This window comes from Leopardus geoffroyi, chromosome C3 (genome assembly GCF_018350155.1).
Source record: "Leopardus geoffroyi isolate Oge1 chromosome C3, O.geoffroyi_Oge1_pat1.0, whole genome shotgun sequence".
Taxonomy (NCBI): Eukaryota; Metazoa; Chordata; class Mammalia; order Carnivora; family Felidae; genus Leopardus; species Leopardus geoffroyi.
In genome coordinates this window covers 34,601,618-34,629,035 of record NC_059338.1, presented here as the reverse complement: position 1 = coordinate 34,629,035, position 27,418 = coordinate 34,601,618, and the positions used below count along the sequence as shown (strand labels likewise).

Below are 27,418 nucleotides of genomic sequence, written 5' to 3'. Positions count from 1 at the left end.
TGGAAGGAAGGAAAATGAGGGGTGGAAATGGGAACAGTGGCCTGACACTCAGGAAGGATAAAACCCCTAAATAAATTAGGTACGTGTTTTGAAATAAAGGTTTTACTATTACTCAGGTATGTCAAGGCCGACAGCACAGGAGGCAACTGCCATTGGAAAGATAGTTTGTTATACTCACAGACCCCAAGGGAAGGGGGCTTCCACACCAAGGAGGATGCACCCGGGCGGGGGGGGGGGGGGTCTGGAAGCAGAGGGAGGAAAGGGCACTGTGGCGAGAGCCTTTATTATAGCTTCTGCAGGAAGGAAGCATGAAGGCAAGGTAAACAGGCTTAGCGTTGCCCAGTCCGAATTGTTTTAGCGGCCTCTGGGGCACGGGGGCTGTTCCTGATTGTCCCGTGCCCGGCCTGGTATGATTAGGGATGGTGGATGAGTGCTCAGAGTGTGGAAAAGGAGGCGGTCAGGGGTCTGGGCTCCGGACTCATTGGTTTGCATTAGAACACCTGCTCTAGCAGGCAGGTTGTTTGTGGTCTCTAGGCACTGGCTGGTCCTGGGAGGGGGACCCCTCCAGGTCGTAAGGCCCCAGATGTCACAGCAGTAGAAGTACAGGAAGTAAAAGACATGGTTAAGGCAGTACAGAGTACGTACGTGACTGACGAGATTAACCTCCAAAGCCTGCGGCCTTAGTCCCCACGAAGCCATTTGAAGAGAAGACTGGTCTGGAAAGGCCTTCCCTATACCTGACATCCATCTGCAAAGGCTAAGGTCCTAAGCGTCCTCTGCCCTCACCAGGGTGCCCCTGCAACCCTGGGCAGGAATCTCCCCAGCAGTTCCCCCAGCCCACCCACTGTGCCCTCCGTGTTTCAAGGAGTTAAGTGATAGTTCCTCCCTGTTGAGAGCTGGGGGTCCTCAGGCTCAGTAGCGACCTGCCCGGAGCCTGCAGGCGGACAGGCCTGGAGGAGCCACCTGGATGTGGTCTCTTCATCAAGCCTGGCTCCACAACGGGAAGGTGGTGACCTCTGCCCCCTGCCTTTGCTGTCGGGAACTCTCTGTCAGGAGCAGTGGGGACAGAAGAACTCTGCCCCCCGGCCCCACAGGCACCTCTTCAGCCCACTGGGTCTACCTCTTGCCTCTGGATTTTGAAGCATCCCCAGTGAGACGTGAGAAGGGCCAAGGCAAAGGCCGCAAAACCCCCAGGAATTTTGGCAAATAAAGTGCCGATGCAGCACCGGGCAGTTAAGGAACAGAGCCTGCTTGTTTGGGAGTGATTTGCTTATTCAGAGAGGAGTCTGGTCTAGGGAGCCCTCCCCCGCCCGGGCATGCAGCCCTCAGCAGGCTGTTCTAGTGAAACTCTTAAACTCCCTCTGGAAAGCGGGGGTTAACACTTGGACTTGGGGGTCTGACATAATCTCTGTGCCAGGGTCAGCTTCTCTGCGATTTCACATGGGGTCTTGTTTTCGGAACATGAAGCTCATGTGTGTGTGTGTGTGTGTGTGTGTGTGTGTGTGTGTGTGTATGTTGGCCAGACTCACAACACATGTGAACCTGCCAGGACAGCGTGTACTTGAGCAGGCCGAGCTCTCCCAGATGCCCTTGGCTGTTGCTGGGACACCCAGAACCCCAACCAGGACCGTGCTGAGCGCAAGCCAGGAGGAGAGCGCGTGGGAATCGGGTCTTGTCCACATGCCACGCGGGGTCCTGTGGCGGTTTCTTCGGTCCGGCCACCGCCCTGGACAGCCCTGGAACTAAACCACCAGAGAAGGGAATGGCGCCGCTCACGCTAAGTCGAGGCCAATTCAGCTAGGATTTTAGTACGGACACCAGGGTCTACCCAAAAAGGAAGGACATTATGACCTCAGTATCCGTACCCGGGCTACTCCCTTGTGCAGAGTGGGGGGGTGCCTGGCTGCAGAAGAGAGAGATCCTGAACAGAATGCTTCAAGACTTAAAGGATTCTTTTTACTCATCAGTGTATTCAGTAAACATTAACTGAACACCTACTATGTGCTGGCAGAGTGCTCATCTCATGCTACTCCCTGCGTCCCAACACATACACACCCTGTCTACACTGCTGTCCTGCTTTGTCCTCAAACTCCCTCCTCCCCAGGCCTTTGCTGCCCTTCCTTCTGCCTGGGACTCGTTGCCCCCACCCCTCCCCCTCCTTGTCTAGGAGAGTCCTGCTCGTTCTTCAGGTTACATTTCACTCCTTCTGTGCAAGGAAGAGTGTCCCTGAGTCATCCTCAGGCCACGGCCATGCACTCTCTCTCACACACACACCCTCCTACCCTGCCTGGTCCTTGCCCACTGGGCCTTTCACACAGGCACTCATGCATTTAGCGGTGCTCGAACCCCTACTGCAGTCCGGTCCCCGTCTGGGACTATGTTATAATGCGTGTTTGGTCATTTGTCTTCTCCTCCGGACGATGACAGTGTCACTAAATGGCCCCAGCTGCTAGCACAGCAGCTGACACAGAACAGGCCGTCAAACGACGTTGGTGAATGAATGAATGAATGAATGAGGTTAACATGTGTGCCCAGTCTCCCAAATTTCACAGTCCTTTTTCTCAAGGGGCTCACCGTCTAATGAAGACAACCAAGTAATCAGGGGGTGACAGGCCAAAGCAAAGAGAGGGCGGGAGGTGGTAGTGTGACACCCCCCCCCCCCACCTCTCACTCGACCTGCATTTAAATGCTGCACTCTGGGCCTCCCAGGTTTGTAAAGTTGTGAACACCACCACCCTAACCTGCCTGGCACCCTCTCTGACCACGGACTACCGGCCCGGCCTGGACACTGTGGAACGGCCAGATGAGTTTGGATTCGTCTTTAATAACGTCCAGTCCTTGCTCATTTACAACGACACCAAGTTCATCTACTACCCCAACCCAACCTTCGAACTGCTCAGCCCTACCGGAGTGTTGGATCAAAAGCCGGGATCCCCCATCATTCTGAAGGTAGGATGGGCAGAGAGCAGTGCCTGGCCCGTGCCGTGATGGTGACAGCCCCCCTCCCTCCCGGCCTTTCCTGTTCGCCTCTCTGTGCTCACGGCCTCGCAAAGCTGCCATCTCCCCGAAAAGGGAGCTTGTTTATAGATATTGACCCATCCAGCCATATATCTGGCCCTTGGGATTCTCAAGGAACACTTTACAATGTTGCTGTTTGTTCTTGTGAGCTTTGGGACGCCAAAGTTCGGCAGCACCTTGGAAGCAAACACTTCCTTTCATTGACCGCTCCCGTGGCCACCGTAGCCCGCGCGCCTATTCCGAGGGGTCACGGTGCCCCGGAACGATTCGTCCACCTGTTTTGTTACTTTCCTTTATATCCCACGTGCTCCCCTCCAAATGCTCCCTGGTTTGGAGTCTGTCTCTTCTTCCAGTCTTCTTCCCATCCCTTCCTCCCTTGCTTTCTCTCCTCCCCGCATTTTCTCTCTCTTTCTCTGGAAATTGGGGCTGTTTGAGGTTTTCCCCAGAAACTCTGCACGGAGTCATCTATTGGTTTTTGCACAGCTGCCCTTCCCCCGCGGCTTTCTTCTCTTTTTTAGGCAGTTAACTTCTGCGTCCGGGCGTCAATTGTTTCTTTTAAGATTACTGTTCTCCCCAGGGCAAAAACCTCTGCCCTCCTGCCTCTGGAGGTGCCAAACTCAACTACACCGTGCTGATTGGAGAGACCCCGTGTGCTGTCACTGTGTCGGAGACACAGCTCCTCTGCGAGCCTCCCAACCTCACAGGGCAGCACAAAGTCATGGTGAGTGAACCCTCTTCCTTTTATGACTCCCCCCGCCACCTTCTCGCCGTGCATGCATGATCTGTCACAAAGTGAGGCTGTCCCGTCTACTCCCTCCTCATCGTGTTCTACATTGAGATGGGTAGAAGTTGAGAACCCAAGAAAAGAAAGGGAGATGATAAGCAGGAAGTTGTTTCATGTCCAAGTCTGTACTGTGTGGCCGTGGTCACTCATTGCCCTTTCTGAAACATAAGGATCGATGGCATGCCAGGGCTCTACAGCGTCTGTGTGTGTGCAATGCACAGGTTCACGTGGGCGGGATGGTGTTCTCTCCTGGCTCGGTGAGTGTCATCTCAGACAGCTTGCTGACCCTGCCAGCCATTGTCAGCATCGCGGCGGGCGGCAGCCTCCTGCTCATCATCGTCATCATCGTCCTCATTGCCTACAAGCGGAAGTCTCGAGAAAACGACCTCACTCTCAAGAGGCTCCAGATGCAGATGGACAACCTGGAGTCCCGCGTGGCCCTGGAGTGTAAGGAAGGTAGGTGGAGGCACAGTCTCGCTTCCTGGCCCCATCTTTCGTCACCAGTCCTTTACGGCCTCCCGGGAAACTGCTCTTATCGCTATTTCCATCCCTCCCACCCTCAGCCTGTTCTCCCAGAAACTTACTTTGCTTTTAGCATTAGAGAAGTCCCATTAAGAATGCCCAGGGCGAGGCTCCAGGTCTGACCATCTTGTTCCTGGCCTTCCTGAGCCCTGACTCATCTCCCAGTCTGGGAGCCTTTCTCTCCCTTTCGGGGCCTCGGTCTCCCCACAGTCACAGCCTCCCAGGCTCGGCTGTCGGTTGCTATAGGTCCCCCAGATGGGAATCTGGCTCCTGTTTCTTGCATAGCTGCTCTCAGAGCGTGTGGAGGCAGCAACAGCAGGAGAGGCAAGGGAGCTCTTCACTTGCCTCCGGCCTTATCCCCTCCCCTCCCCCAGGGCTTGTTTTCCACCCCTGCCACAGGCCGAGCTGTCTGAAGGCCGCCACTCGCTGTTGTCCTCGGCCGTGGACACACGTGGGAGTAGCGATTGCTTCCTTCCATCTCCCACGCAACCACAGCCTCGAGGTGACACATATATTTGGTGTCCCCTTGGGCTGAGGACCCATCGGGCTCTCTGGGTAAACATTTCAATTAAGAATCAAAACATTTCTCCCTTTGCTACAAACATCAGGATCAGGAACAAGCCCTCTCTGCTGGGTTAAAGGGAACGGCTGGGCTGGGGCGACGTGGGGAATGGCTTCTCCGGTGCCAGGGCAGGGGAAGGGCAGGGAGAAGGGCATCAGGCAGACAGACCTGCCACCAAAGGAACGCTCCCCTGTCAGCTGAGGGCCTGATGGCTGGGGCGCCGCAAGGCTGGCTTTGGTGTTCTTAGTTCCCTGTGTGTGTGTGTGTGTGTGTGTGTGTGTGTGTGTGTGTTAAAGTACACATAACATCACATAAAATCTGCCATTTTAACCCTCACTATCTCCACACCCTAGGGCTCTTCCTTCCAGCTAGGTAGCATTAAGTACATTCACATCGTTATGGAACCACAACCGCCATCCAGAACTTTCTCTTCCTCCCCAGCTGAAACTCTGTATTCGTTAAACAGTAACCACGGCCCCCTCCCCACTGGCTGCTGTCAGCCACCATTCTACTTTGTTTCTATGAATGTGACTTCTCTAGGACTCTCATATAAATGGAATCACACGGTATTTGTTCTTTGCGTCTGGTTTACTTCATTAAGCATAATCCATGCTGTGGCATCCATGTGGTTGCAAGTGTCAGAATCTCTTTCCTTTTTTTTTTTTTTAATTTTTTTAACATTTATTTATTTTTGAGGGACAGAGCGTGAGCAGGGGAGGGGCAGAGAGAGGGGGAGACACCGCATCTGAAGTAGGTTCCAGGCTCTGAGCTGTCAGCACAGGGTTCCAGTTTTTCCACATCCTCGTCAACACTCATTGTTGTCCATTTTTCTATTATAGCCACCTTAATGGGCGAGATCTCATGGTGGTTTTCATGTTCATTTTTGTCCAAGGTCTTTGCATCTTGATTCATTATTCTCTTGCTTGGAAGAAAAGGGGAGGGAGGCTGCCTGTTCTGCGCTTGGCTTCATCCCCTTGGCCGCTGCCTCTCTGCTGTTTCGAGAACCTGCAGCCCCGTGCGTGATACTAGTCATGGTGTTCTTCCCTTTTCTTTGTTTTAACTACACTTGTAATACGCAGAAAGAAAAGGCAAAATGAGGCATTGGCAGACAGGAGGAAATGATACAGAAATCGCCCACGTGCCTACCACCTAAGAAAGGAGGCCCAGAGATACCTCACACCTTCTGGAGATGCAACCCAACAACCCTCCTTGTCTCCACACCCCAGGCCTTCACAAATGTCTTCTCCCGCCTTTCCCCTCCCCTGCCCTGGTCGCCCTCCTGAGCCTCCCTGTCTCCCTGCATTTTCATAGCCTTTGCTGAGCTCCAGACAGACATCAATGAGCTGACCAGCGACCTGGACCGCTCTGGAATCCCCTACCTGGATTATCGTACCTATGCTATGCGAGTCCTGTTCCCCGGCATCGAGGACCATCCCGTGCTGCGGGAGCTGGAGGTAAGGCCTGCCTCTCTCCCCAAGCCACCCGGCAGGAACGCAGGACCTGGGAAACGCAGATGGGGCCCAATAGCTCAGAGAAAGGTCAGGAGTAAGGAGGAGAAACGGCTTACAACAGCATCCCCCCCACAGGGATGTTTCTCATCAGGCGGATCACGGCCAAGGTGGGGGTGGGGGGGCACCCAGGCTCTTTAGGATGATTCCAGGGGAAAGCTGATTGTCATTTTTTAATTAATGACTAAATTAATTAACTACGATTCTGCCACATTCTCAAATGGATTTAAGGGGGCTTAAGGAAAGACCTACGATTCTGTGAAGTTTGTTTGCTCATTTGTTGGTTTGTTTTGCCAAAGATAATAAATCAGGGCAGAGAGGATTAAAGGGAGACTAGCAAACCAAGCAAGTCTGATGGAGTATCTCCTGTAGTACCCCTGGGACAGGCGGACGGACGGCATCCCCTGTGAGGGCTCTGCCTGGAGCCGACCCCCACAACCGAGGGGGCGGCCAGAGTAGATGGTGGACCTCAGAGCCCAGCCATTCCTACCCCATCGCGGGTGCGGGAGATGGGGCGGGGTGGCTGCAGGCGTCACGGACAGAGTCCTACAGCTATCGCCACGTAAGACCCTCGGGGAGAGGCCGGGCTAGGAGGCCGGAAGCCTGTCCTCTGAGGGGACGCCCGTCCCGTCCACCCCAGGTGCAGGGAAATGGGCAGCAGCATGTGGAGAAGGCTCTGAAGCTCTTCGCCCAGCTCATCAACAACAAGGTGTTCCTGCTGACCTTCATCCGCACCCTGGAGCTACAGCGCAGCTTCTCCATGCGCGACCGCGGCAACGTGGCCTCGCTCATCATGACCGGCCTGCAGGGCCGCCTGGAGTACGCCACCGACGTCCTCAAGCAGCTGCTGTCCGACCTCATCGAGAAGAATCTGGAGAACAAGAACCACCCCAAGCTGCTCCTCCGCAGGTGCGCCCCGCGGCAGGGCGTGGGGAGGGGGGCCTGGGTCGCAGCGGGCTCGAGGGCCCTGCTAGAGCAGCATGACAGGCTCCCCATCGCAGACATGACACCCACGCGCAGTGGCCTGTGTCCGCGCCTCTCGCGGCACAGAGTCTGATCTCCCCGTGGCCCCGGGAGGCTGTGTCTGCACCTGCTAAGTGTGAAGGAGGAGCCCAGACCTCGGCTCAGAGCTCGCCTCGAACCCCGGCTCGAACCCCGGCCCTGCCACCTGCTAGCGGTGTGGTCCCAGGCCCATGACGCAGCCTCTCTGCTGTTTATCTTCCTCACTGACAAAATGGCATCGGTAACACTGTCTCCCAGTCTCTGTCCCTCCTTGTGCCTCTAGAGCTGCACTGTCCAATGTGGTAGCCACACGTGACTGTGAATGAAAATGAACTAAAACGTGAAATTCCGTTCCTCCGTCGCGCTAGCCACATGCCAAGGGCTCAGTCACTGCATGCCGGCCACCATATTGGACAGCGCACTTAGGGAACATTTCCATCCTCGCTGAAGGTTCTGTGGGACAGAGGCTGGCTGGAGATTTGCTGCAGCTTTTCCCTTCCGCGCCTAGTTCCCAGGATCCGAATCACCAGTAGCCACCACAGGCCCCCTCCGCCGTTGCCATTTTTACTGGCAGGAGAGAGGGCTGGAGACCTTGGCATCCATCCCCCAAGGCCACCCTCCCTGAGGCCCCAGAGAGCAGAGCAGAGCTCCTGAGCCCCTCTGGCAGCTGAGGTTGGAATGCACCATCTCCATTTCTCCACCCTCCTCTTTAGCCTGCTCCCAGCCAGGTCGCAGGCTTCCAGACCCCACGTGGGGTGAGGAGGGAGGAGGAATGGCTTTGTTTTATGAGTTCTGAGCCCCCATCCTGCCAATCTGAGCATTAGAAACTCTCATTAAGAACTGTTGTATTTAAATTAGAGCTAATCTCAGGCACAATGCAGGGAGAGGGTACTGGGAGGGGCCAGGGGACAAAGCTACAATTTCTTCTGCCATTGTCACTCTCTCCCAGGCCCAGATTGCAGAGCAGCCCTGGCAAATGCCTGAGATTTACTGCAGCCAGAGGGTGTAATTTGCACTACATGTAGGGTGTTAAAATACCCCTAGGCATCCCCATCCCCATCCCCATCCCCATCCCCATCCCCATCACGGAGGGTCTGTTACAGCCACTTTGTTCCTTCCCGGAGTCCCCAGATCTGCAGCCCAGGTTGGGGGATGGGGAGAGGTGGTGCTTGCAAAAACAGATCCCCTGTGCGCTGAACACTCATGCACACCGCTCTCCACTTGAGTGGCTGGGATCCACAAGCCCACGCAACAGCAGTAACGACAGCTAATACTTACGGAACAGTGCTCACGGGTGCCAGGTGCTATTCTTAGTGCTTTACATACTTAACTCATTCAATCCTGATAACAGCCCTGTGGGATAGGTATTATCATGGTCCCCATTCAAAGATGGGGAAAACGAACCCAGAGACTGCGGAAATGACTTGCCCGGGGAAATGACTTGCCCGAGGTCACGCAGGCAGTCCGTGGCACGGTCAGACTTGGAATACAGGCAGTCTGATTCTGAGTGGCTGGAGGGGCAGGTACCAGGGGCCTTTGGGGTATGAAAATGGAGTATTTAGGCATGCAAGGAATCCCAGAGGGACAGAGAAACTCAGTTGATCATCCTCAGGCCGGCAGGAAGTAAGGAGAACTGGCCATTGGTAGCCCTGTGGAAAGGGGTACCTGGCACCTTCCTATGCAGACCCGTAGTGCCAGCTCCACAGGGAATTGTGGCCCAGAAAGAAGAAGCCTCTGGCCTTAGGTCACACTTCTCGCTCTGGTGTCCTGGCTCCCAGCCCTGCATGCTTTGATGCCCTGTTGCTCTCTTGGGCCACGGTGCGTACAAGTCAGACGACCCCCCTCTCGAGACGCCCTCCACAAAGGACCGCCCCTCACCCCTTCTCGCTCCCCAGGACAGAGTCTGTGGCCGAGAAGATGCTGACCAATTGGTTTGCCTTCCTCCTGCACAAGTTCCTGAAGGTGAGGTTGGGAGCGAGCCGGGACCTAGAGCTGAGAGTAAGATGGGAGGGGGGCTGCTCCAAGTCTGGCCATCCAGGCTTGCAGGGGGACCCCTCAAGAGTAGGAACCTGCCTGGCGGGGGTGCTCCAAAGCAAAGCAGGCCTGGGAATATGGCCGGGAGAGGGAGAGGCGAAGACTGGTGCCCCCGCACAGCCCACGCCCTTGCCTGTGCCCACAGGAGTGTGCGGGAGAGCCACTGTTCATGCTCTACTGCGCCATCAAGCAGCAGATGGAGAAGGGTCCCATCGACGCCATCACGGGTGAGGCCCGCTACTCCTTGAGCGAGGACAAGCTCATCCGGCAGCAGATCGAGTACAAGACCCTGGTGAGGAGGCTGGAAACTTAGGGGACACAGCAAACCTCCTGTCTCAGATCCATTCTCTGCTCTCCAAGCACAAAGCCAATCAATAAAGAGGCTAGGATATGGCCTGGGGGCAAGTCTCAGGGGCGTGCCAAGTGTTCCAAGAGTGTGGCAGACGTGCCTTTGTTTCCCCTCCCCATCTCAGCTGGTGGGCCTAAAGAGCCCTGTCTGTCTCAGTTTACCCTAGATGATATGGTGGGGGTGGGGGTGAGACCCCCTCCATTAGGTATGGGGAAATTAGCATCATGAGGAAGAATATGAAATTGCTAATTCCTAATATAGAGGCTTTGGGAGGTGGGTAGCCATCCCTGGATACACCTGGAGCCATCTCTGAACCCCTAGGACACCTCGTTCCAGGATTACAGTGGCTCCTAAGCCAACCAGGAACTAGAAAGTGGAGTCCCAATTCTTTGAGAAGGGCAGGGTAGGCATGGCTCAGGTTATCATTTGGCAGATGGCAGGAAGGCGAGAGAACCCGAGGCATGGACATTTCTCTTGTAGGGAGGGTAAGTCTTAAAAGGGGAGTAGTCCAAGGGCTTCCTCCCACTCCTTCAAGCTGTCCCTTGAACTCCTATCCTGCTCCCCCTCCGTCATCACTTGTAGATCCTGAACTGCGTCAACCCCGACAACGAGAACAGTCCCGAGATCCCAGTGAAGGTGCTAAACTGTGACACCATCACGCAGGTCAAGGAGAAGATCCTAGATGCCGTCTATAAGAACGTGCCCTACTCCCAACGGCCGAGGGCTGTTGACATGGACTTGGGTAGGAGGCCTGGGCTTGGAGTGTGTGGGCAAGGGGTAGAAAGTGGCTTCCAGGAGGGCCTTTGGGCCATGGCATGGAATGAGGTGAGAAAATGAGAAGCCGCGTCCTGCATAGGCCCCTCCTGGGGACAGTCCTGCCCCAGGCAAGGGGCCGTAGGAAATACTTCTCCCAGGGCACTGCTTGCTCTGATGTGGCCACCTCTGGTGAAGTCCACACTTCTCCCCAGCTGCCTTGACCCCATGGGGCCCTTGAAGTCTCAAAGCACTATGAGTGGCACCAGCTGGGGTTGCCAGGCCCCTAGAGGAGGCAGGACTGGGTGATCTTGGTTCATAGCCCCCCCTCCCCCGCCCCCTCACCTACACCACCCCCTCTCCCCAGAGTGGCGTCAAGGCCGGATCGCCCGGGTCGTGCTGCAAGACGAAGACATCACCACCAAGATCGAGGGCGATTGGAAGCGGCTGAACACGCTGATGCATTATCAGGTGAGGGCGGGGGCTTTGAGCCGCGACCTTTGACTCCCCAAAACGTTCCTTTCACTCCAGGGTTTGCTCTCAGGCCCTCAGAAGCCTAGAAGAGATTTTCTCATCTACCCCTTCCTCCTCCCCTCTGAGTATAAAACAGAGATTTTCAGCCATGGCTACCGATGAGAATCACTAGGGAAACTTCTCAAAAAGACGAGTGCCCCAACCCCGCCCCGAGAAACCGACTTAAGTGGTCTGGGTGAGGCTAGGCATTTCTATTCTGTGTGTCTCTACCTCCACCGAAAAATGGCATATTGTGAAGTCCTCTGAAAGGACACTGACCGTGGGTACCTGCTGCTTTCTGTCCTCAGCATCTCATCAACGCAGCTTACACTTCTCACTTGCCACGGAGCAAGAAATTGGACAGACTTGTCTTCCGGGTCTTGCATTCTGCCACTTCCTAGCTGGTGTCCTTGGGGAAATTACTTAAGTTCTCTTCTTTCTCATCTGTAAAATGGAGTTCAAAGTGATCCCCACCCCATAAAGTTGTGTGAAGTCGATTCAGTGCAGTAAAGTGTTCAGCACAGAGGCAGATGCACCGAATGAATGAACAGTCAAAAAAAAAAAAAAAAAATTCCGGCAAAAGAACAAAAGATCCAGGAGTTATCTATTCCTGCCTCCCCTTCCCTCCCATGGTAACAACTGCTCTCGTGGCTGGGGGTCTCTGTAAGATTAAGCACAGGTAGGCTGGTTGGGACTCAGGAAAAATACTGAAATAGAAGCTGGAAATGAGAGACACCGAGGGAAATTAAACCAACCAGAGGAAGCGCCGCAGGCTGTGAGACCCTAAGGGATTGCCTGATTAATAACATCCTCCCAGGTCCACGCCGCGCACAGGGAGGGTGCGGAGGGACTGGCAGGCACCGGGTTGCCATCAGCCAGGCCACTGGGGGTCCTGAAGGCCAATAGGAGCTGGCTGGGAGGCTCCGAAGCACAAAGGAAGCTAGGGGGGGACACTGGGGGAAGCCCCAGAAACGCTCCTCTGCAGGCTCCATCCGCCTTACTGGCCTGCGTAAACTGTGCCGGGTCCCTGACCACACCCAGCCCCAGACAGAGGAAGTGTGGTGTCTGAGAAGAGTAAAGGCTTTTCAAGCTGTATTAAAACCCCCGCTTCGGCACTCACTGGTGGTGTGTGACTTTCACCTCTCAGAACCTGGGCTCCCCATCTGTAAAATGAAGATGACAGCCAGGGCTTGTGAGGGTGGTTGGAAGAATTAGAAATAACGGGTGAGGGACGCGGGAGGTAGACTTATAGCCGTTCCCTGTTGATTCCGCCCCCATCCCGCTCACACGGTGCCGATGCGTCCTGTAGAGCACTTGCAATGAGCTGGCTATAACAGCAGAAGAAAGCACAAAAGAGAATAGCATTGTGCCCTCAAATCATCAGTTTCTCAAGGGCAGGAGTGAGCCCTTTCTTTTCTGTCTGTGATGCCCTGACGGTTGTTACTGAGCCGTCCGTCCTAAGGCTTCCAATCAGAATGGAATGTTCTGTTCTTACAGTGCTCATCATACAAAGCACTTCCAATTCCCCGATGTCATTTATCATTCATGTATTCATTCGTTCCTCAAATATTTACTGAGCTTTGCCGAGTGCAAGGTACTTCCCACATGCTGGCCCAGAGTGATGAGAAACACCAGCCATCATTCTTCCCTTTGGGAGACTGTGATGATGATGGTGATGCCCATAAGAACCACACTAATGCCGATACTTACCGAGTGCCCACTGGGCGCCAGGCACTGCTGTCGGCCTTTATGTGTCCTGACCCCTTTAAGCCTCATGATACACCTACATGCCATTAGTATCCCCATCGACAAATGAGACGACCGAGACACGGAGAGGTTAACCGACTTTCCTGATGTCACGTAGCTAGTAAATGGCAGAGCCGAGGTCGGACCCAGCCAAGCATCTTGACCGTGGATTTGCACCGCCTGTCAGTCAAGAGAAAGAACGACCGAGCACTGAAGACGAGAGAGATTTAGTGACGAGACCTGGAACTGAATTGAACTGTGGTCATTCGCGTCACCTTGTGAATCTTCCTTTAGGTGACAACAAACCACACGTGGAGAGCATCATCTGTTCTTCTTGGGAGTAGAAACCCCTGCCCCTGCCAGGCTTTCAGAGTATCGTTTCTAGACTGCCAGTTGCAAGGAGAGTTCCTGAAGGACAGAGGTGGAGAGGTTCCCCTCAGTTCCAGACCCGGTACCGATGGTGCGGACCACTGGCAGTCCAGGGAGCCACCCCGGCTGGGGAGCAACGGGGCACTGGAACTTTCCAGATGCCGTAAAGAGCAAAGGGCCCTTCAGCTTTATGCCATCAAGTCAAAGCATCGCCCCCTTGTTACTCTCCCCGGAGTCAAAGGTCCTGGAAGTCCCTCCAGGAGAAAATCTGCATAATCTTAATTAACAAAGAGATGTTAAAAAACTTCCTGGGTTCCCGCAGATTTATAGGGAGGGTAAAATTAAACACCACTACTAAAACCGGCTATCAGGGAATCTCGTTAGCACTAATGTTCATTTATAGTTTGACTTCCCAACATTTAATTCTTTTTTGGTGGGAGAGAGGGACTGACAATTTAAGACCCAGAAAGATGGTTTTACGACTGGTGCAGCTATAAATCAAACTTATAAAGTTCATAAAAATTGTTAAAATAAAAAATGGTTTAATAGGAATGTTTTATGGCCCATAACATTATTATAGCTGTTTTATTCCCTCTGCGTTAGGGGTTTAATTGGATCGCCACAATTCTGGGGATTCTCCGTTTTTATTGGATGGAGGGTAATCTTAAATCAAAATGGCCCCAAATGTCTTCAATATGGCTTGTCATTTATCAGCCCTTTCCCTCCAGGCCGGGTGCTGAGCCTGGGTACCCTCACAGAGGACAGAGCGACAAGCTGTCTTTCTCTCTGCCTCCCCGAGAGCAGTTGCCCTGTTGGTGGAACCCCTCAAGGTGGCCCGGGCATTATAGGACCCTGGCCAGAAAAGAAATCAGAGCCAAAAGGGAAAATGGGCTGCAGACCAGTGTGACTTGAAATGAAATCCCAAATTAGGATATAACGAGGAGAACATGTGCTCTGGAGCCTGACAGACCTGGCTACAAAGATGGGCTGTGCCGTGTATTCATTGTGTGGCTTTGAAGACATTGCTTAGCCCCTCTATGCTTCAATTTCCTCATCTGTAAAATGGTAATAATCGTGCAAACTCACGGCGTTGAAGGGAGGCTCGAGTCTAGCCCAGGCTGTCCAATAGAAACATAATGCCAGCCACATGTGTAAATTAAAACTTTTTACTAGCGATGTTTAAAAAGTAGAAATGAGCCGATGAAATTGATGTTAACAATGTATCTTCTCTAACCTAATTGATTCTAAGATAAATATGATTTCAACATGGAATCAATATGAAAATTATTAACGAGATAGTTTGTGTTCTTTCATTCATGCTAAGCTATTGAAACCCAGCGTATATTATGCGTTTATGGCATAATAGCTCGTGTTATAGTTTAGACACTTACAATGTATCTCCGTTCGGACTAACTGAAGTTCAAGTGCGCGATTAGCACAGGTGGCGAACAACTACCGTGTTGGACGTATTGGCGAGTAGCAACCATAGTATCTTCAATATCCCTGAACTCCTTGTGTTCCACCCCACGCCTCCTTCGTTACCTTCTAGAAGTACTTGATAATTCACTTTACCGGTTCAACCACACTCTACCTTTCCTACCCTTCTCAGGTGTCAGACAGATCAGTGGTGGCTCTGGTCCCCAAACAGACCTCCTCCTACAACATCCCTGCGTCTGCCAGCATCTCGCGCACATCCATCAGCAGATACGGTGAGGACCTGGAAAGGCAGCCTGGGCAGCCTGGAGGCGGCTTCTGTGATCTACCATGGACCTCTCGCCAGCCCTTTGGACAAGCAGGCAGCCCTCGCAGCTGCCCTTGTCCAGTCAAGGACGTTCGCTCATTTCCTTCCCTCCCCCCTAGTGCAGTCATTCCCGGCACGGCTGCGTCCTCAGAGCTGTGGGAGTTGGCGTACCATGTGCCCTTCCTTTGACAGCCTGCACCTGCTGAAGGAGGTTGAGGGGCCCAGAATCAGGGAGGCTCCTGGGTGGTGTTTCCCACATGCCAGTCCTTGGTCCAGTCCCAATTTGTACCTGTTGTCCTGGCTGAGTTATTACTAGCCCCCCTTTACTCTCAAAAGGGTCCCAATTTGGCAAGTAATTGACCATTCTGGCCCATCCACCCCCGAGGGCACAAGGGCCCCCAGTGCCTGCTGGGCCATGAGGTTACCTTGCTTCACCCTCTCTTGCTTCATTTTTTCTGGCTTTGTATATGCAGGAAGGCTTTGGGTTTTCCAGCTCAAGGACCGAGTCCAGTGGCTCCAAAAATGGCTTAGGCAATGCCATATTCTAGGCTCCAAGTAAGAAGGACCCATTGACTCCCAAGAGGGAGCATTATAAGTTACAGCTTCTTAGCACCCAGAGTTTTAATCAAAGCCCCTATGAAAATATTCGGCTGACATATTACCTATTGATTATTCTTTGCCGTGCAAGCATCAGGGGAGGAGAGCTCCCATATTTGCAAGGCTGTCTCCAACTCACAGAATTTCCAAACTCCTTTTTATTTTTAATTTGTTTTAATTTTTTTACTTAATTTTTTAAATTTTTTTAGAAGTTTATTTTGAGAGAGAGAGAGAGCGTGCACGCACATGTGCACACGTGCACACACACACAAGCGTGCACGAGTCGGGGAGGAGCAGAGAGAGAGGGAGAGAATGAATCCCAAGCAGACCCCAAGCTGTCAACGAGGAGCCTGATGCAGGGCTTGAACTCATGAAACTATGAAATCGTGACTTGAGCCGAAATCAAGAGTCGGATGCTTAACCTACTGAGCCACCCGGGTGCCCCTGAATTTTATTTTAAAAGAAAGGGTTTCAGTCTCCTCTGTCATCATGCCAACCAAGGATCCCTACAATAACCCACCAAATATGAAGTCCCAAGGGTCCCCGTCCAATCGCAAGTAGTTTATTCTGAGTGAGTGCAGTAGGCGGGCAGAGATTCTAGAAGGATTCTACAAGCAAGCATGGCGAAATCAGTGTCTCATGGGCCTCCACTGCCCCCTTCTCCTCAGACTCCTCCTTCAGGTACACCGGCAGTCCCGACAGCCTGCGGTCCCGAGCCCCTATGATCACCCCAGACCTGGAGAGTGGGGTTAAGGTGTGGCATCTGGTGAAGAACCATGACCATGGGGACCAGAAGGAGGGTGACCGGGGCAGCAAGATGGTGTCTGAGATCTACTTGACCCGGCTACTGGCCACCAAGGTAACTCCTGCTCTCCCCAACCCGGGAGGGCTCCTTAGAGGGGTATGTCCTGTCCACCCCACCCGCCCACCAGCGTAAGAAGGCTTTCATGGAGTCTGTGCTTTAAGGGGACCCATTCAGACAATCAGACCCAGGTCCCAGAGCAGGCTTTCCAGAGGATCGGGCCACTGCTGTTTTTCCCCTACCCTTTGGCAACGGTGGCAACAATATCATTGCCCCTGGCCCATCAAGACCACCATTACTCTGCAAAGGAACTGCTCTCTCGGCTCTGGGTGCCTGTACCTTTTAGGAAAATGTTAGGGTTTTCTTACCGATGGCAGCTGGATATGCCAGCCTCCACCACCACTGCCTTTTCTACCTGCTTTCTGGCCACATCGGGAGGGAAGGCATAAAGGCCTGGACCTGCCAATAATTGGAGAGAAGCCTCCCCCTTCCCCATCCCATCCCACCTGCCCCCGAGTGCTGATGGAAGTGAGGGGGCCACGGTGCTGGATGCTGTGATCTAAAAGCCGTCTTCCAGCTTCCCTCGCCGAGAACAACTATGCCTGTAAGGATGGCAATTATGTGGCTCATATTTGCCAGCACAGGTCAGATTTCAAATGCTCTCCACCACAGACCCCACAGAAATGCCGCTGAAATTCTAACGCAGTGGCATCCAGATTGCAGCTCTCAGACTTGCTCCCAAAGATGACATAGAAATACACCCTCGGACCACGTGTCTCAAATTTTGCTTTTGCTAATATGCTGATAAGAGACGAACACAGGACACCAGAAAAAAGGTTGGACGTTTACCTAACTGTCAGAAGTGTTCCTTGAACCTGTCAACTGTGGGATGCAGGCCCGGCCTTGTCCCTGCCCAGAGATCCTCCAGGGCCCCGTGGGTCAAGGCTGGGCCTGGCTGTCCTTGGATCTGGACCCTTGTACCCACAGCACCCACTCCCAGACGCCACTGATCCCAGGCCACTGATACCACAAACCTCCTCACTCCTTTCAGTCAGACCCATTGCCGTCCTGCCAGGAGGCTCATCGTCCTCCAGGCTGTTCCGCAGACACCCTCTCGTCCCAGCGTGCGCCCACCATCCCCTGTGGGCAGCCTGGGCTCCGAGGACTCACGGTCTTCCAGTCCCAACACCCTGTGCCTACGCCCGCCCGGCACGGACACAAGCATACATGTGCCATGTGGCTGCCAGTTGGAGGAGAGGTTCTTCCCAGGAATCTGTAGCCTCTCCAGCCCCTCCCCCCTCCCCAACACCCCCGCAGCCCCCTCCCTCCCCACCCCCCACCACACGGTCTGCGCAGCCTGGTGCCGCAGACAAATTTCCAAGGCGGGATCAGTCCAAGGCACCATCTGGTCTGCCCGTCTGCTGCCTGCACCCCCACCCTCCCCCACCCTCCCCTTCATACTCTCCCACCGTCCCTCCCCCAGGGCACCCTGCAGAAGTTCGTGGACGACTTGTTTGAGACCTTGTTCAGCACTGTGCACCGGGGCAGCGCCCTCCCCCTGGCCATCAAGTACATGTTTGACTTCCTGGATGAGCAGGCGGACAGACACGGCATCCATGACACAGATGTGCGGCACACCTGGAAAAGCAACTGGTAACCCCTCGGGGGGCCCAGGGGGAGCTGCGGCCTGGAGAGGCCGCGAGGTGTGGGAGGTGGGACCGGCCCGGACCCGGGAGATGCGGGGAGCCCGTTCCTCGCGGGGCCGGGTACTCTGAGGTTCCTAGAACAAATAGCGCACATATGCTCTGCATCCCCAACACGGTCCCCGGGGCTGCCAGCGCCCAGTGGGGCCCGCCTGGCTTAGGGCCCGGCACCAGGACGCGTGCTTGAGCTCTGCCCTTTCAGGTGGAGATCCTTTCCCAGGGAGCACTTCCTCCCTGACCCTGAGACCTCTGGTTCTCAAGAAAGGATGCTGGAGGAACCTACATAAGGAGCCACCTTTGGACCGAGCTGCACAGCTACAGAGCCAGTCAGCATCAGGCATTCTGAGGGGGGTAGAACCCACGGCCCTTCCTGAGACGGGGAAGCCCTGAACTGAACACAGACCCCGGGGAGAGAGCTTGCACCTGCTATAGATTTGAGCCCACCAACCGGGAGGATGTCGTTGCAAACTTGATCCCTTAAGGCCAAGTTATTACCCCGGCGCCATGGCTTTCAGGAAGCAGCGGGCAGGGTGTCCTGCAGGCGTGACTCTTCCCTAAGGTAACCTCGGCAGCCAGACCGCGGTGGGACAAGCGGCTCCCGCAGGCCCCTGGCAGAGGACTTTTCTCTCCTCGGTTTCAGACCCGCATCGCCAGCCAAGCTAAGGACTGGCCCTCAGGTCAGACGGGGCCTGGCCAAGAGCCGGAGTCAAAAACCTTCCTCCAGGAAAGAGCACGGAGAGGGGAGAGCGGAGGTCCAGGCATGTGGGTTGGGCAGGCAGCCCGCACAGCTGTCTGGAGTCAGCGATCTCCTCAGAAAACAGAGCCGACACAGATGGGCCCCGGCTGTTATTTGGGAATCAAAAATCCTAGCAACCGGCAAAACACTTTGGAAAAAACCAACCCCCATCCCATATAATCCTTTCTTCTCCGAGATGCTGTGGTTGCTGGCCCTCTGGAGCCCGCAGCTTTGATCACAGGATAGTGAAATGGGGAGATTCCGGTGGCCGGTGGTCGCGGGGGAGAAGCCCACGGCGCGCCTCAGCAGGGCAGGCCTTTCGTCTGGATTCCCGGGGGCAGAGCCCTGCCTGCCTCCTTTGCTTTGGAAGACTCCCCAGCCCAGTGCTGCGGTTTCAGGGAAATGAAGAGAAAGTTCTGGATTATCCCCGTCTCTTTGCCTTCTGTTGCCAAACAGGCCCCCGTCGTAGAAATGCCCTGCCCTGGGGTTGTGGCAGGAAGAGTCCCCTTCTCCAGACCTCAAACAGCTAATGTCCGAGGAAAGAATATTAGATGCTCCCCAGAGCTGCCAGAGGAGGGGAGAGTGGAACAGATGAGTCACCTCTCAGCCGAGGCAGCTTCTCCTGGCCACAGGACAGTGTCTGATCCTGTTGTCCTTTGAAAGATAAGCAGAAATCGTAATGGAAGCGTTTGGAGTGGGCAAAGTTGCCCTTCCCAAGAGTTGGCACGACTGAGGCATTTGGGAAAGTCTGGGGCACTTGAGGGTCAAGAGAAGATGAAGGAGAGAAGCAAGGTAGGCTGGATTTCTGGACCGCCATCTCAGGCCAGAAGGACAAGCCTGGGAACAAAGCTCACTCACACAGGAGCCCGGGAGTTAAGGCCCTGCGGGCAGCTGGAAGAGAAGACGAAGCTGGAAAAGGCACAGAAACAGCAGCTGTTCTGATTTTGAAGGGGAATAAATGGGCTTTTCCTCCTTATGGCCTCAGGAGCAGAGAAAACTCATTCTCCTCTGACTGTAACTTCCCAAGCCGCAGAAGGAACACTCCTAACGACTGATCAGTTCCTCTTGGGGTGGGAAAACGCTGAGCTACACTGAGTCGTTCCCAGCATGCCCACAATGGCCTCCTCTCCTCCCTCTGCCCCTGCCCAGATAGAGGGGGGGCCCCCGGGGAGAGCCCTGAAAGAGGCGCCCCCTGGGGGGCCCACTCCTCAGCCCCACCCACCGGGCCTGGCCTGCCCTGGGAAGTGGCGCAGGGGGCCAGGCTGGGCGGGAGCGCAGGTGGCGCCCTTTGTGGGGCTCCGAGGCAGCGCCTGGGGCTGCTGGCTGCGTCCTTCCGGATAACGGCCATGGCACTGTGTAAAGGGACTCCAGGAGTCTGGGGGCTTTGTTCGAAGCTCTGAGAAAACCGTGCAGTTCTCTGTACTTAGGCTTCCCTGGGGGCCTGGGAGCCTTTGGCAAAGGCTGCCGGGAAGGAGCAGAACCCACCTCCGTCTATCTACCTCTGGGTAGGGATCAGGGTCGGCCCCCCCATTAGGGTACGATGGCGCCTCTCCGCTTCTCCCAGGATCAAGAATCACTTAGGCTAAATTAGCAGCCCTGGCTGGCCCAGTCCTCTGTGATTACATTCCCTTGCCCTTGGGAGAGAGAGGCTTCACTTGTAGAAGGAGGAGAGGAGTGTTAGTGGACGACACCAGGGGCACGGCGGAGGCTCGGCCCTCAGGGTCCCTTCTGCCTTTACCCACAGCCTCCCTCTGCGCTTCTGGGTGAACGTGATCAAGAACCCCCAGTTTGTATTCGACATCCACAAGGGCAGCATCACGGATGCCTGCCTGTCCGTGGTGGCCCAGACTTTCATGGACTCCTGCTCCACGTCAGAGCACCGGCTGGGCAAGGACTCCCCCTCCAACAAGCTGCTCTATGCCAAGGACATCCCCAGCTACAAGAGCTGGGTGGAGAGGTCAGTAGCTTCCCTGGGACAGGCCCACACCCCTGCCTGTCTGCTCCATTCCCCACACTGTGGGCTTCACTGAGGACTCACACCCGTGTTTGAGGTACCTTCGGATCTCAGGTTCCCCTCCTTCCCCCTTGTCCAAGCTTTCTGGTAGAGGAAGGAGGGGAAGCCCTGTGCCCTTGGAGCTCAGACCATTATCGTTCTGATTACCTGTTATTGAGCACATGCTAAGCAACCAGTCCTGTGATAAAGATTTTTTATGCGTCCTCTCATTATAATATCCAACAGAGTGGCAAAGTATTACTGTCATCGCCATTTGACTAATGAGGAAATTGAGGTACAGAGAGGCTTAGTAACTTGCCCAAGGTCACCCAGCTAGCAGGCAGTAGAGCTGGGATTGGAATACAAGAAGTCTGGTTGGAGTCTGGTCAGAGTCTGGGCTTTTATGCATTCTGGGAGGGGGGACACTATAGTGGGAGCTCGGAGCTAGATGGAGTCTGGCCTCCTGAGCAACAGTCTCCCGGCCTCGCCCTTAGCTTGAGGCAAGAGGCCAGAGGAAAACACATCGAAAGAGACATTGGAGGCAGGAGTAACTGGGGACATCCAGTGCTCTCGAGGGGCCCGAGGTCGGAGTAGTGTAGGCAAATGTGTGCCAGGCCCCCGTTACGGAGTCTGTCCTCTCTACGGCAGATACTATGCAGACATTGCCAAGCTCCCCGCCATCAGTGACCAGGACATGAACGCCTACCTCGCTGAGCAGTCCCGTCTGCATGCTGTGGAGTTCAACATGTTGAGTGCCCTCAATGAGATCTACTCCTACGTCAGCAAATATAGCGAAGAGGTAAGGCAGGGCCCTGGAGGGGACAGAGACTGACGCGCAGCCAGAAAGGCAGTTAAACAGAACGCCTGGTCCAGCCTCTAAGTAACAGCGACAGAGGGTAGTTTAGAGAAAACAATCATGGAATCAAAAACCCATGAGCTCAAAAATCATTACCATTCCCTTAGAAGGTAGCCTTATCGTCTCCAACTCATCCAATGCTTTCTTACACATTCCATTGTCTTTCACCCTTTGGCAACATAATAAACAAGACTTTGATGATGTAATTATTTTTCCTTTCAAAGCGTTGGACAATTAATTTCATTCTTTCTTAAACAGTGAATCAGACTATTCTTTGCACTTGGGCACATCCGTCAGTTACATTTTAGGTACGCAGGTGGACCTTAACATGAGGAGAGGTTGAATAAGACAGCTTCAGAGGATTTACAAGACCTGCATTGACACTGTACCTGAAATTAGCATTAGTAATAATAATAATAATGATAATGATAATAGCCAATACTTAGCACTTCGTCGTATATGCCAAATAATTGTTTTATTTCTTTAAAAAAATTTTTTTTTACATTTATTCATTGTCGAGAGACAGAGAGAGACAGAGCACAAGCGGGGGAGGGGCAGGGAGAGAGGGAGACGCAGAACCCGAAGCAGGCTCCAGGCTCTGAGCTGTCGGCACAGAGCCCGACACGGGGCTCGAACCCACGAACCGCGAGATCATGACCTGAGCTGAAGTCGGACGCTTAACTGACTGAGCCACCCAGGTGCCCTTGCCAGATATTGTTTTAAATATGTTGTTTTAAGATACACCCAGGCACAGATGTGCCTGGGTGGCTCAGTCGGTTAAGCGTCCGACTTCAGCTCAGGTCATGATCTCGTGGTTCGTGGGTTCGAGCCCCGGGTCGACCTCTGTGCCGACAGCTCAGAGCCTGGAGCCTGCTTCGGGTTCTGCACCTCCCTCTCTCCCTGCCCCTTCCCCATCTTGTGCTCTGTCTGTCTCTCTCTCAAAAATGAGTAAACACTAAAAAAAAATTTTAAAGATATATCCATATCCATATATACACTCAGTTAATCATTTACATGGTTTCAGGTCATGCTCCTTAGGGCGGGATGGAAAGGCAGAAAGAAGGACGAAAGACTCAGCACATGGCTTATTCTAAACTGAGTTCTGAAGTCTCCCCCACCTCTGTTTTTGTTCCTCAGCTCCTCGGGGCCCTAGAGCAGGACGAGCAGGCCCGGCGACAGCGGCTGGCATACAAGGTAGAACAGCTCATAAATGCCATGTCCCTGTCCATTGAGAGCTGAGAGACGGAGCCTCACGTTCCCGGGAAGAGGGACCCATGCAAGCTGTCACCCTGCGAGTCTCAGAAGAAGGACAAGTGAAGGGGATCAGACCCCAGAGCTTGGTGTCCCCTGAGACCCCATCACGGGGAGAGGGGAGGGCCCCTCTCCCCACGCCAGCCACGTTTCGTCACAGCCGGTTCCCGCAGGGAGAGACCATGGGCGCCGTCCCTCCACAGTGAGAACCAGAGAGAAGCAGGGGCCCAGAGAAGGCGGTTCTTCAAGCCGAGAGGCACGAACTGGGGACAGTTCTGCCTCTGTGACTGCTGCTTTGCATGAAAACTCATTTGATGTATATTGGGGAAATAATGAGAACTTTATTTAATTTTTTTTAAGAAAAGGAAAAAAAAAAAACAGAAATAAAACAAAAAGCCTCCCTGTTAATCCCGTCCAACTTCTGTTTCATTCTGATTTCTGCCCCCCTTCCTTCTTCCCTCCCCCCTTCCTCGAGTGACTCCTCTTTCCACATGCCAGAAAAAGCCTGCAAAGAGAACCGGAGAGAAATTGGAGGGAAAACGATCATTTCCTTCCCCTTGAAATTACGAGAAAATGAGGAGGAGGAGAAGAACGAGCACAAGTTCACCCCAAACGCTTCGCCGAAACAGAGGCCAGGAAAACCTGGAATTATCCCGGCAGCCACAGGAGCGTGGGAGCTACAGAGCGCGGTGCAGACGGCAGCGCCGTGGAGGGGGCTCAACCCGGCTGGCTGGGCGCAGAGCTTCACCTACCACACCCCCCTGGGCTCTCATCCCTGGAGAGGAGCTCTGTGTCCATAGAGTTACCAGTGCTTTTTTGCTACTGCTTTTGTGTTCGTTTTCCTCTTGTTTCATCTCAAACCTCAAGAAGCGAGGAGCTGACCTTTGGTACTTTTCCCTTTGGTGTCTGAAAAGTTACTAGGAGACGCGGCGGAGAGCTGGGCCTCTCCCAGACCCGACGCCTGGCCTCCCTGTGGACACCGGGCAGCTTTGCCTTACATCAGTCACGGTCCTGAACCGGGCACCCTGGGGAAAGGGCCTGGAGGTGTGTGGCCCCCCCGGGAGATTCCATCTGGGAGCTGTCTGGGGGACATGGGTATCTGGCTTTAGATTGCACTCCAGTCTGCCCGTGGTTTCTTGGCAATTCGAGAGAAAGCAAAAATCAAACACTGTTTACAGCAAGCAATACTTGAAGAGCGTAGGGTAAAGATGCTGCCGTGTTGATTGTGACGCTTTCTTTCTATCGTTCTCTTGTGCCTGCAGAGGGGAGACGGCCCTCCACTCCTGTGTGGAAGCTCCTGGTCGGCTGAGCCCTGGCCTCAGTAGAAATGACTGTAGCATCCCCACGTTACTGTCTCCTGCCTCTCTCTCTGCCTCTCCTGTCCTCATGAGTTTCAAGGACGAGTGGGTGGCTTCTCACTGGGCTCCTTTCTTTCTCACTCTCTTCTGCTGACACCTAAAACATGGATGACCCACTCTCCTGAGTGTAGTTTCTAAACCAAGAGACCAAAGCTCCACACCCGGGTCCAAAGGCGCCACGAAAGCCAGCGGGAGTCATGGCTCTGTTGGTGGCAAGACCTAGGTGACCGGGACAGCCACCAGAGTTTCCAGGCCTCCCACACTGGCAAGGATCCAAGCAGGCAGCTCCAGCTTCTCTGTAAGAGCATCAGAGGGAAGGAGAAGGAGGGCGAGAGAAAGGCCAAGGGGTGGGAAGGAGGCAGGCAGGAGAGGACCACCGCTCCCTTCCTACTTTCTACTTTCCAAGGGCCCGCGGTGCTGAGAAACTGGACCAGGCAGCCCCACAGAAGCCAGACCAGGGTCATTTCCTCTGTAATGAACTCTGGGCCCCAGCTTCTCTGTGCCATGATTTACCTCCAAACAATTCCAATTTCCAAAGGCTCTGCTGACCACACTGGATTCCCAGGAAAGGACTGGGGGAGGGGGAGCTCTGCGGGCTGGCTTCCGTCCCCGGCGTGTGGCTGTGGAGTGCCGTGCTAACCACACAGCAGACATCGCCCGGGCTCCTCAGCTCCAGTTTCTTGCCTGAATGCAGCTGACAGAGGGAAAGAGAAAAGCCTTCAGCAAAATACTCAGGAAACTCGCTCTTTTCATTATAATTCACAACCAGCCATGCCAAGGCCACTTTCTTCCGATAATCCACTTCTGCTAAAGTTTCTCTGGACCCTATTAATAGCCTGAAAGAAATACTAATGACTGGCCTTCCGCACTAAGCCAAAGTGTTTGCTCTTCATAGCACCCAAAACTTCTCAGCTTGGAGCCTGTGATTTAGGGTGATGAAAGGAGAGAGGATGTGTGCAAGAGGCATGTGAGCCAGGGACTTGATCCCACCCACAGAAAAATCCCAGCTCGCCCTCCTGTTACATGTGAGCTCCGAGTGAAGGTTTTCTGATCACGCCCCTGCACGGACCAGCATCCGGGGTTTTGTTCCACCAAGAAGGAAAAGGAAGTTAGACGTTTCAACAGCTTCTCAACCAACGCTTACCTCTATGCATCTCGGGTGGACACCCGAGTGTCAACCAGGAGCTACTTTGGGTGACTATTTGCTGCCCTGGGGCTGTTCCTTGAAGGTGTTTGGAGAGTGGGGAGAAGGATGGGGGATAAGCCAACTGGAGAGTGGAGAGGAGAGGAACCAGAGCTGGTGTGAATGTTCTGGCCACATTCCTCAGGATTCCGTAAGAGTGTGGGGCATGTTGGGACGGCAAAGGAAGTGGCACAGGGGCGTCTCTGAGGAAGGAATTCAAGAAAGGACGACTCAGTGCGACTCAAGTCAGGCCGTGAGGGTGCACACTTGTCAAGCCTTGGCCCTTCTCCAGCTTCCCCTCTGTCCCTCCTCCACCAGCTCTTGGCTTTGGGTCATCAAGAACCAATGGAGTCCGTGCCTGTAGGATGGGGAGAACGGGGAGTCGATTGGCCTCTCTCCTCCCTATTATCCAATTTGGAGATATTTGGAGCTCATGTAAGGAAAAAGTCACAGCCCCTACCCCACACGAAGCCAGCCATCTTGGAGGGAGGCAGGAAGGGCAATGCCCCTCAAAAATCAACCCAGCTTCGTTGTGTTTCGTTAATCTGCACCAGCGACAGTTCTCTGGAAAAGGCCCCCAGCAATGTGCTTGCCAAGACAGAAGGTGCTAACGGACAAGACGAAGATGGGCGAGATGTCCATTTTGGTGGAGCAGGTCACTTTACCTGGTCTGCTGCCTCTGCCCTCAGCACGGGGGTGGAGGGCGGGTATTTCTGTGTCTGCCCTCCTACCTCTCCCCACAGCACAGCTCTGAAATCATTTCTGATCCACCGCTGCAGAGAGCTCCCCTTCCTTGCAGAGCTCAGTCATTCAAAGTGTGGATCAGCTGTTAACCTCGCTGGAGGGTGGGGACTGGTTCCTACATTCATCCATTCAGGGAACCTTCATACACTGCAGCTATCTGCTAGGCACTGTTCTGGGTGCTGAAACACAGCCACGAATAAGACCAAGAAGGACCTTCTAGCAGATTTACACTCTCCAGGCTACTGGTCCCTGCCACCAACTTAGTAGGTAAATTCTCCCCCACCACCTGCAGAGGGCATGAGTTGTGCAGAAAAGGGACCGGAAGAAGGAAGAAAGTGGACCAACCCAGCTGCCTTACCTTATTCTGGGGACATTCCTTGTGCAGTGAGAGGCTCTATCATTTCTCCTGCCGCTGTCCCTTCTGGTGGCGCGTCCCCTGCTGCTTGAGCTCCTGACCTTTCTTCATTTCCACCAAATGGGGACAAGAAATAGCGTTCAAGGCCTCTGGCCCTGCTGAGCATGAAGCAGAAGCGATGGATGGGTGTGCTGGACTAAAAATGATCCGGGCAGAACAAAAAGAGAATGTTTGAAAGCCTCTGGCTGAGAAATCTCCAGGTGCATCCCAGTTGCCACACAGGCCCCCATTAACCTGCAGCAGGTAAACACTGGGCCAGCAGCCGCCCTGGGGGAGGCCATTTTTCCCCCAGGCACACTGTGCTGCATCTGAGGCGCCTGGAGCCTGGCTACTGATGGGAAAGAGCCAAGGCTCTTGGGGCAGGGGGAAGGGGAGCGGTGAGAAAATGCAAAACAGCCTCATACTTACAGGGCTGTGGCAGCAGATCTCGCGGGAAGATGGGGAGATGAAGTTCAGGGCCTTGTCTCCGGAACAAGCTTTGCAAAAATGGCAGGATCCCCTTCATAACTCCAGAGTCTCTCTTCTCGGTCTCTTGACTTTCTCCTGGTTTCCCCAGAGGAGGAAGTTTTAGCACCCGGGCCTCAGTGTTACCATGAATGAAAGTTTCACTCTTGGTATCAGGGATGCCTTAGGAGCTGACTGATCGAGATCACTGCTTGTCAAACAGGGTCCCAGCCCAACAAGCAGACTGGAGATTCTGGGCTTCTCGTGGATATGTCTGTCTCGTTCTCCTCGCTGTAACAGGGCTCCACCTTCAGACGGGGCTCTGTCCTTTCTGCTGTGAAGCTTACTCCTCCTGTCTAGCCTCCAGAAAGATGGGAGGCACCTTTGGACATCAGTCAAGGCCCTGCCTTTGGCTTTATTTGCCCTCTATGTTGA

At 54.0% G+C, this 27,418-nt stretch overlaps 1 protein-coding gene across 2 annotated transcripts in view; it reads left to right on the top strand.

Annotated features, from left to right (window-relative positions):
* Positions 1–23,247, top strand: part of PLXNA2 (plexin A2) — a 208,843-nt gene extending 185,596 nt beyond the window's left edge. The window contains exons 18-32 of one of the 2 annotated variants that reach the window (XM_045456756.1): positions 2,710–2,949; positions 3,596–3,739; positions 4,024–4,258; positions 6,198–6,340; positions 7,035–7,303; positions 9,292–9,358; positions 9,576–9,722; positions 10,362–10,521; positions 10,900–11,003; positions 14,770–14,869; positions 16,167–16,357; positions 17,784–17,953; positions 20,484–20,696; positions 21,381–21,531; positions 22,726–23,247. In XM_045456756.1, the coding sequence (XP_045312712.1) occupies positions 2,710–2,949; positions 3,596–3,739; positions 4,024–4,258; positions 6,198–6,340; positions 7,035–7,303; positions 9,292–9,358; positions 9,576–9,722; positions 10,362–10,521; positions 10,900–11,003; positions 14,770–14,869; positions 16,167–16,357; positions 17,784–17,953; positions 20,484–20,696; positions 21,381–21,531; positions 22,726–22,827 (2,436 nt within the window). In that variant the 3' untranslated portion in view covers positions 22,828–23,247. Of the gene's footprint in view, positions 1–2,709; positions 2,950–3,595; positions 3,740–4,023; positions 4,259–6,197; positions 6,341–7,034; positions 7,304–9,291; positions 9,359–9,575; positions 9,723–10,361; positions 10,522–10,899; positions 11,004–14,769; positions 14,870–16,166; positions 16,358–17,783; positions 17,954–20,483; positions 20,697–21,380; positions 21,532–22,725 lie in introns of those variants that run through there. The other variant, XM_045456757.1, reaches the window with a different exon arrangement.
* The last annotated feature ends 4,171 nt before the right edge of the window (positions 23,248–27,418 follow it).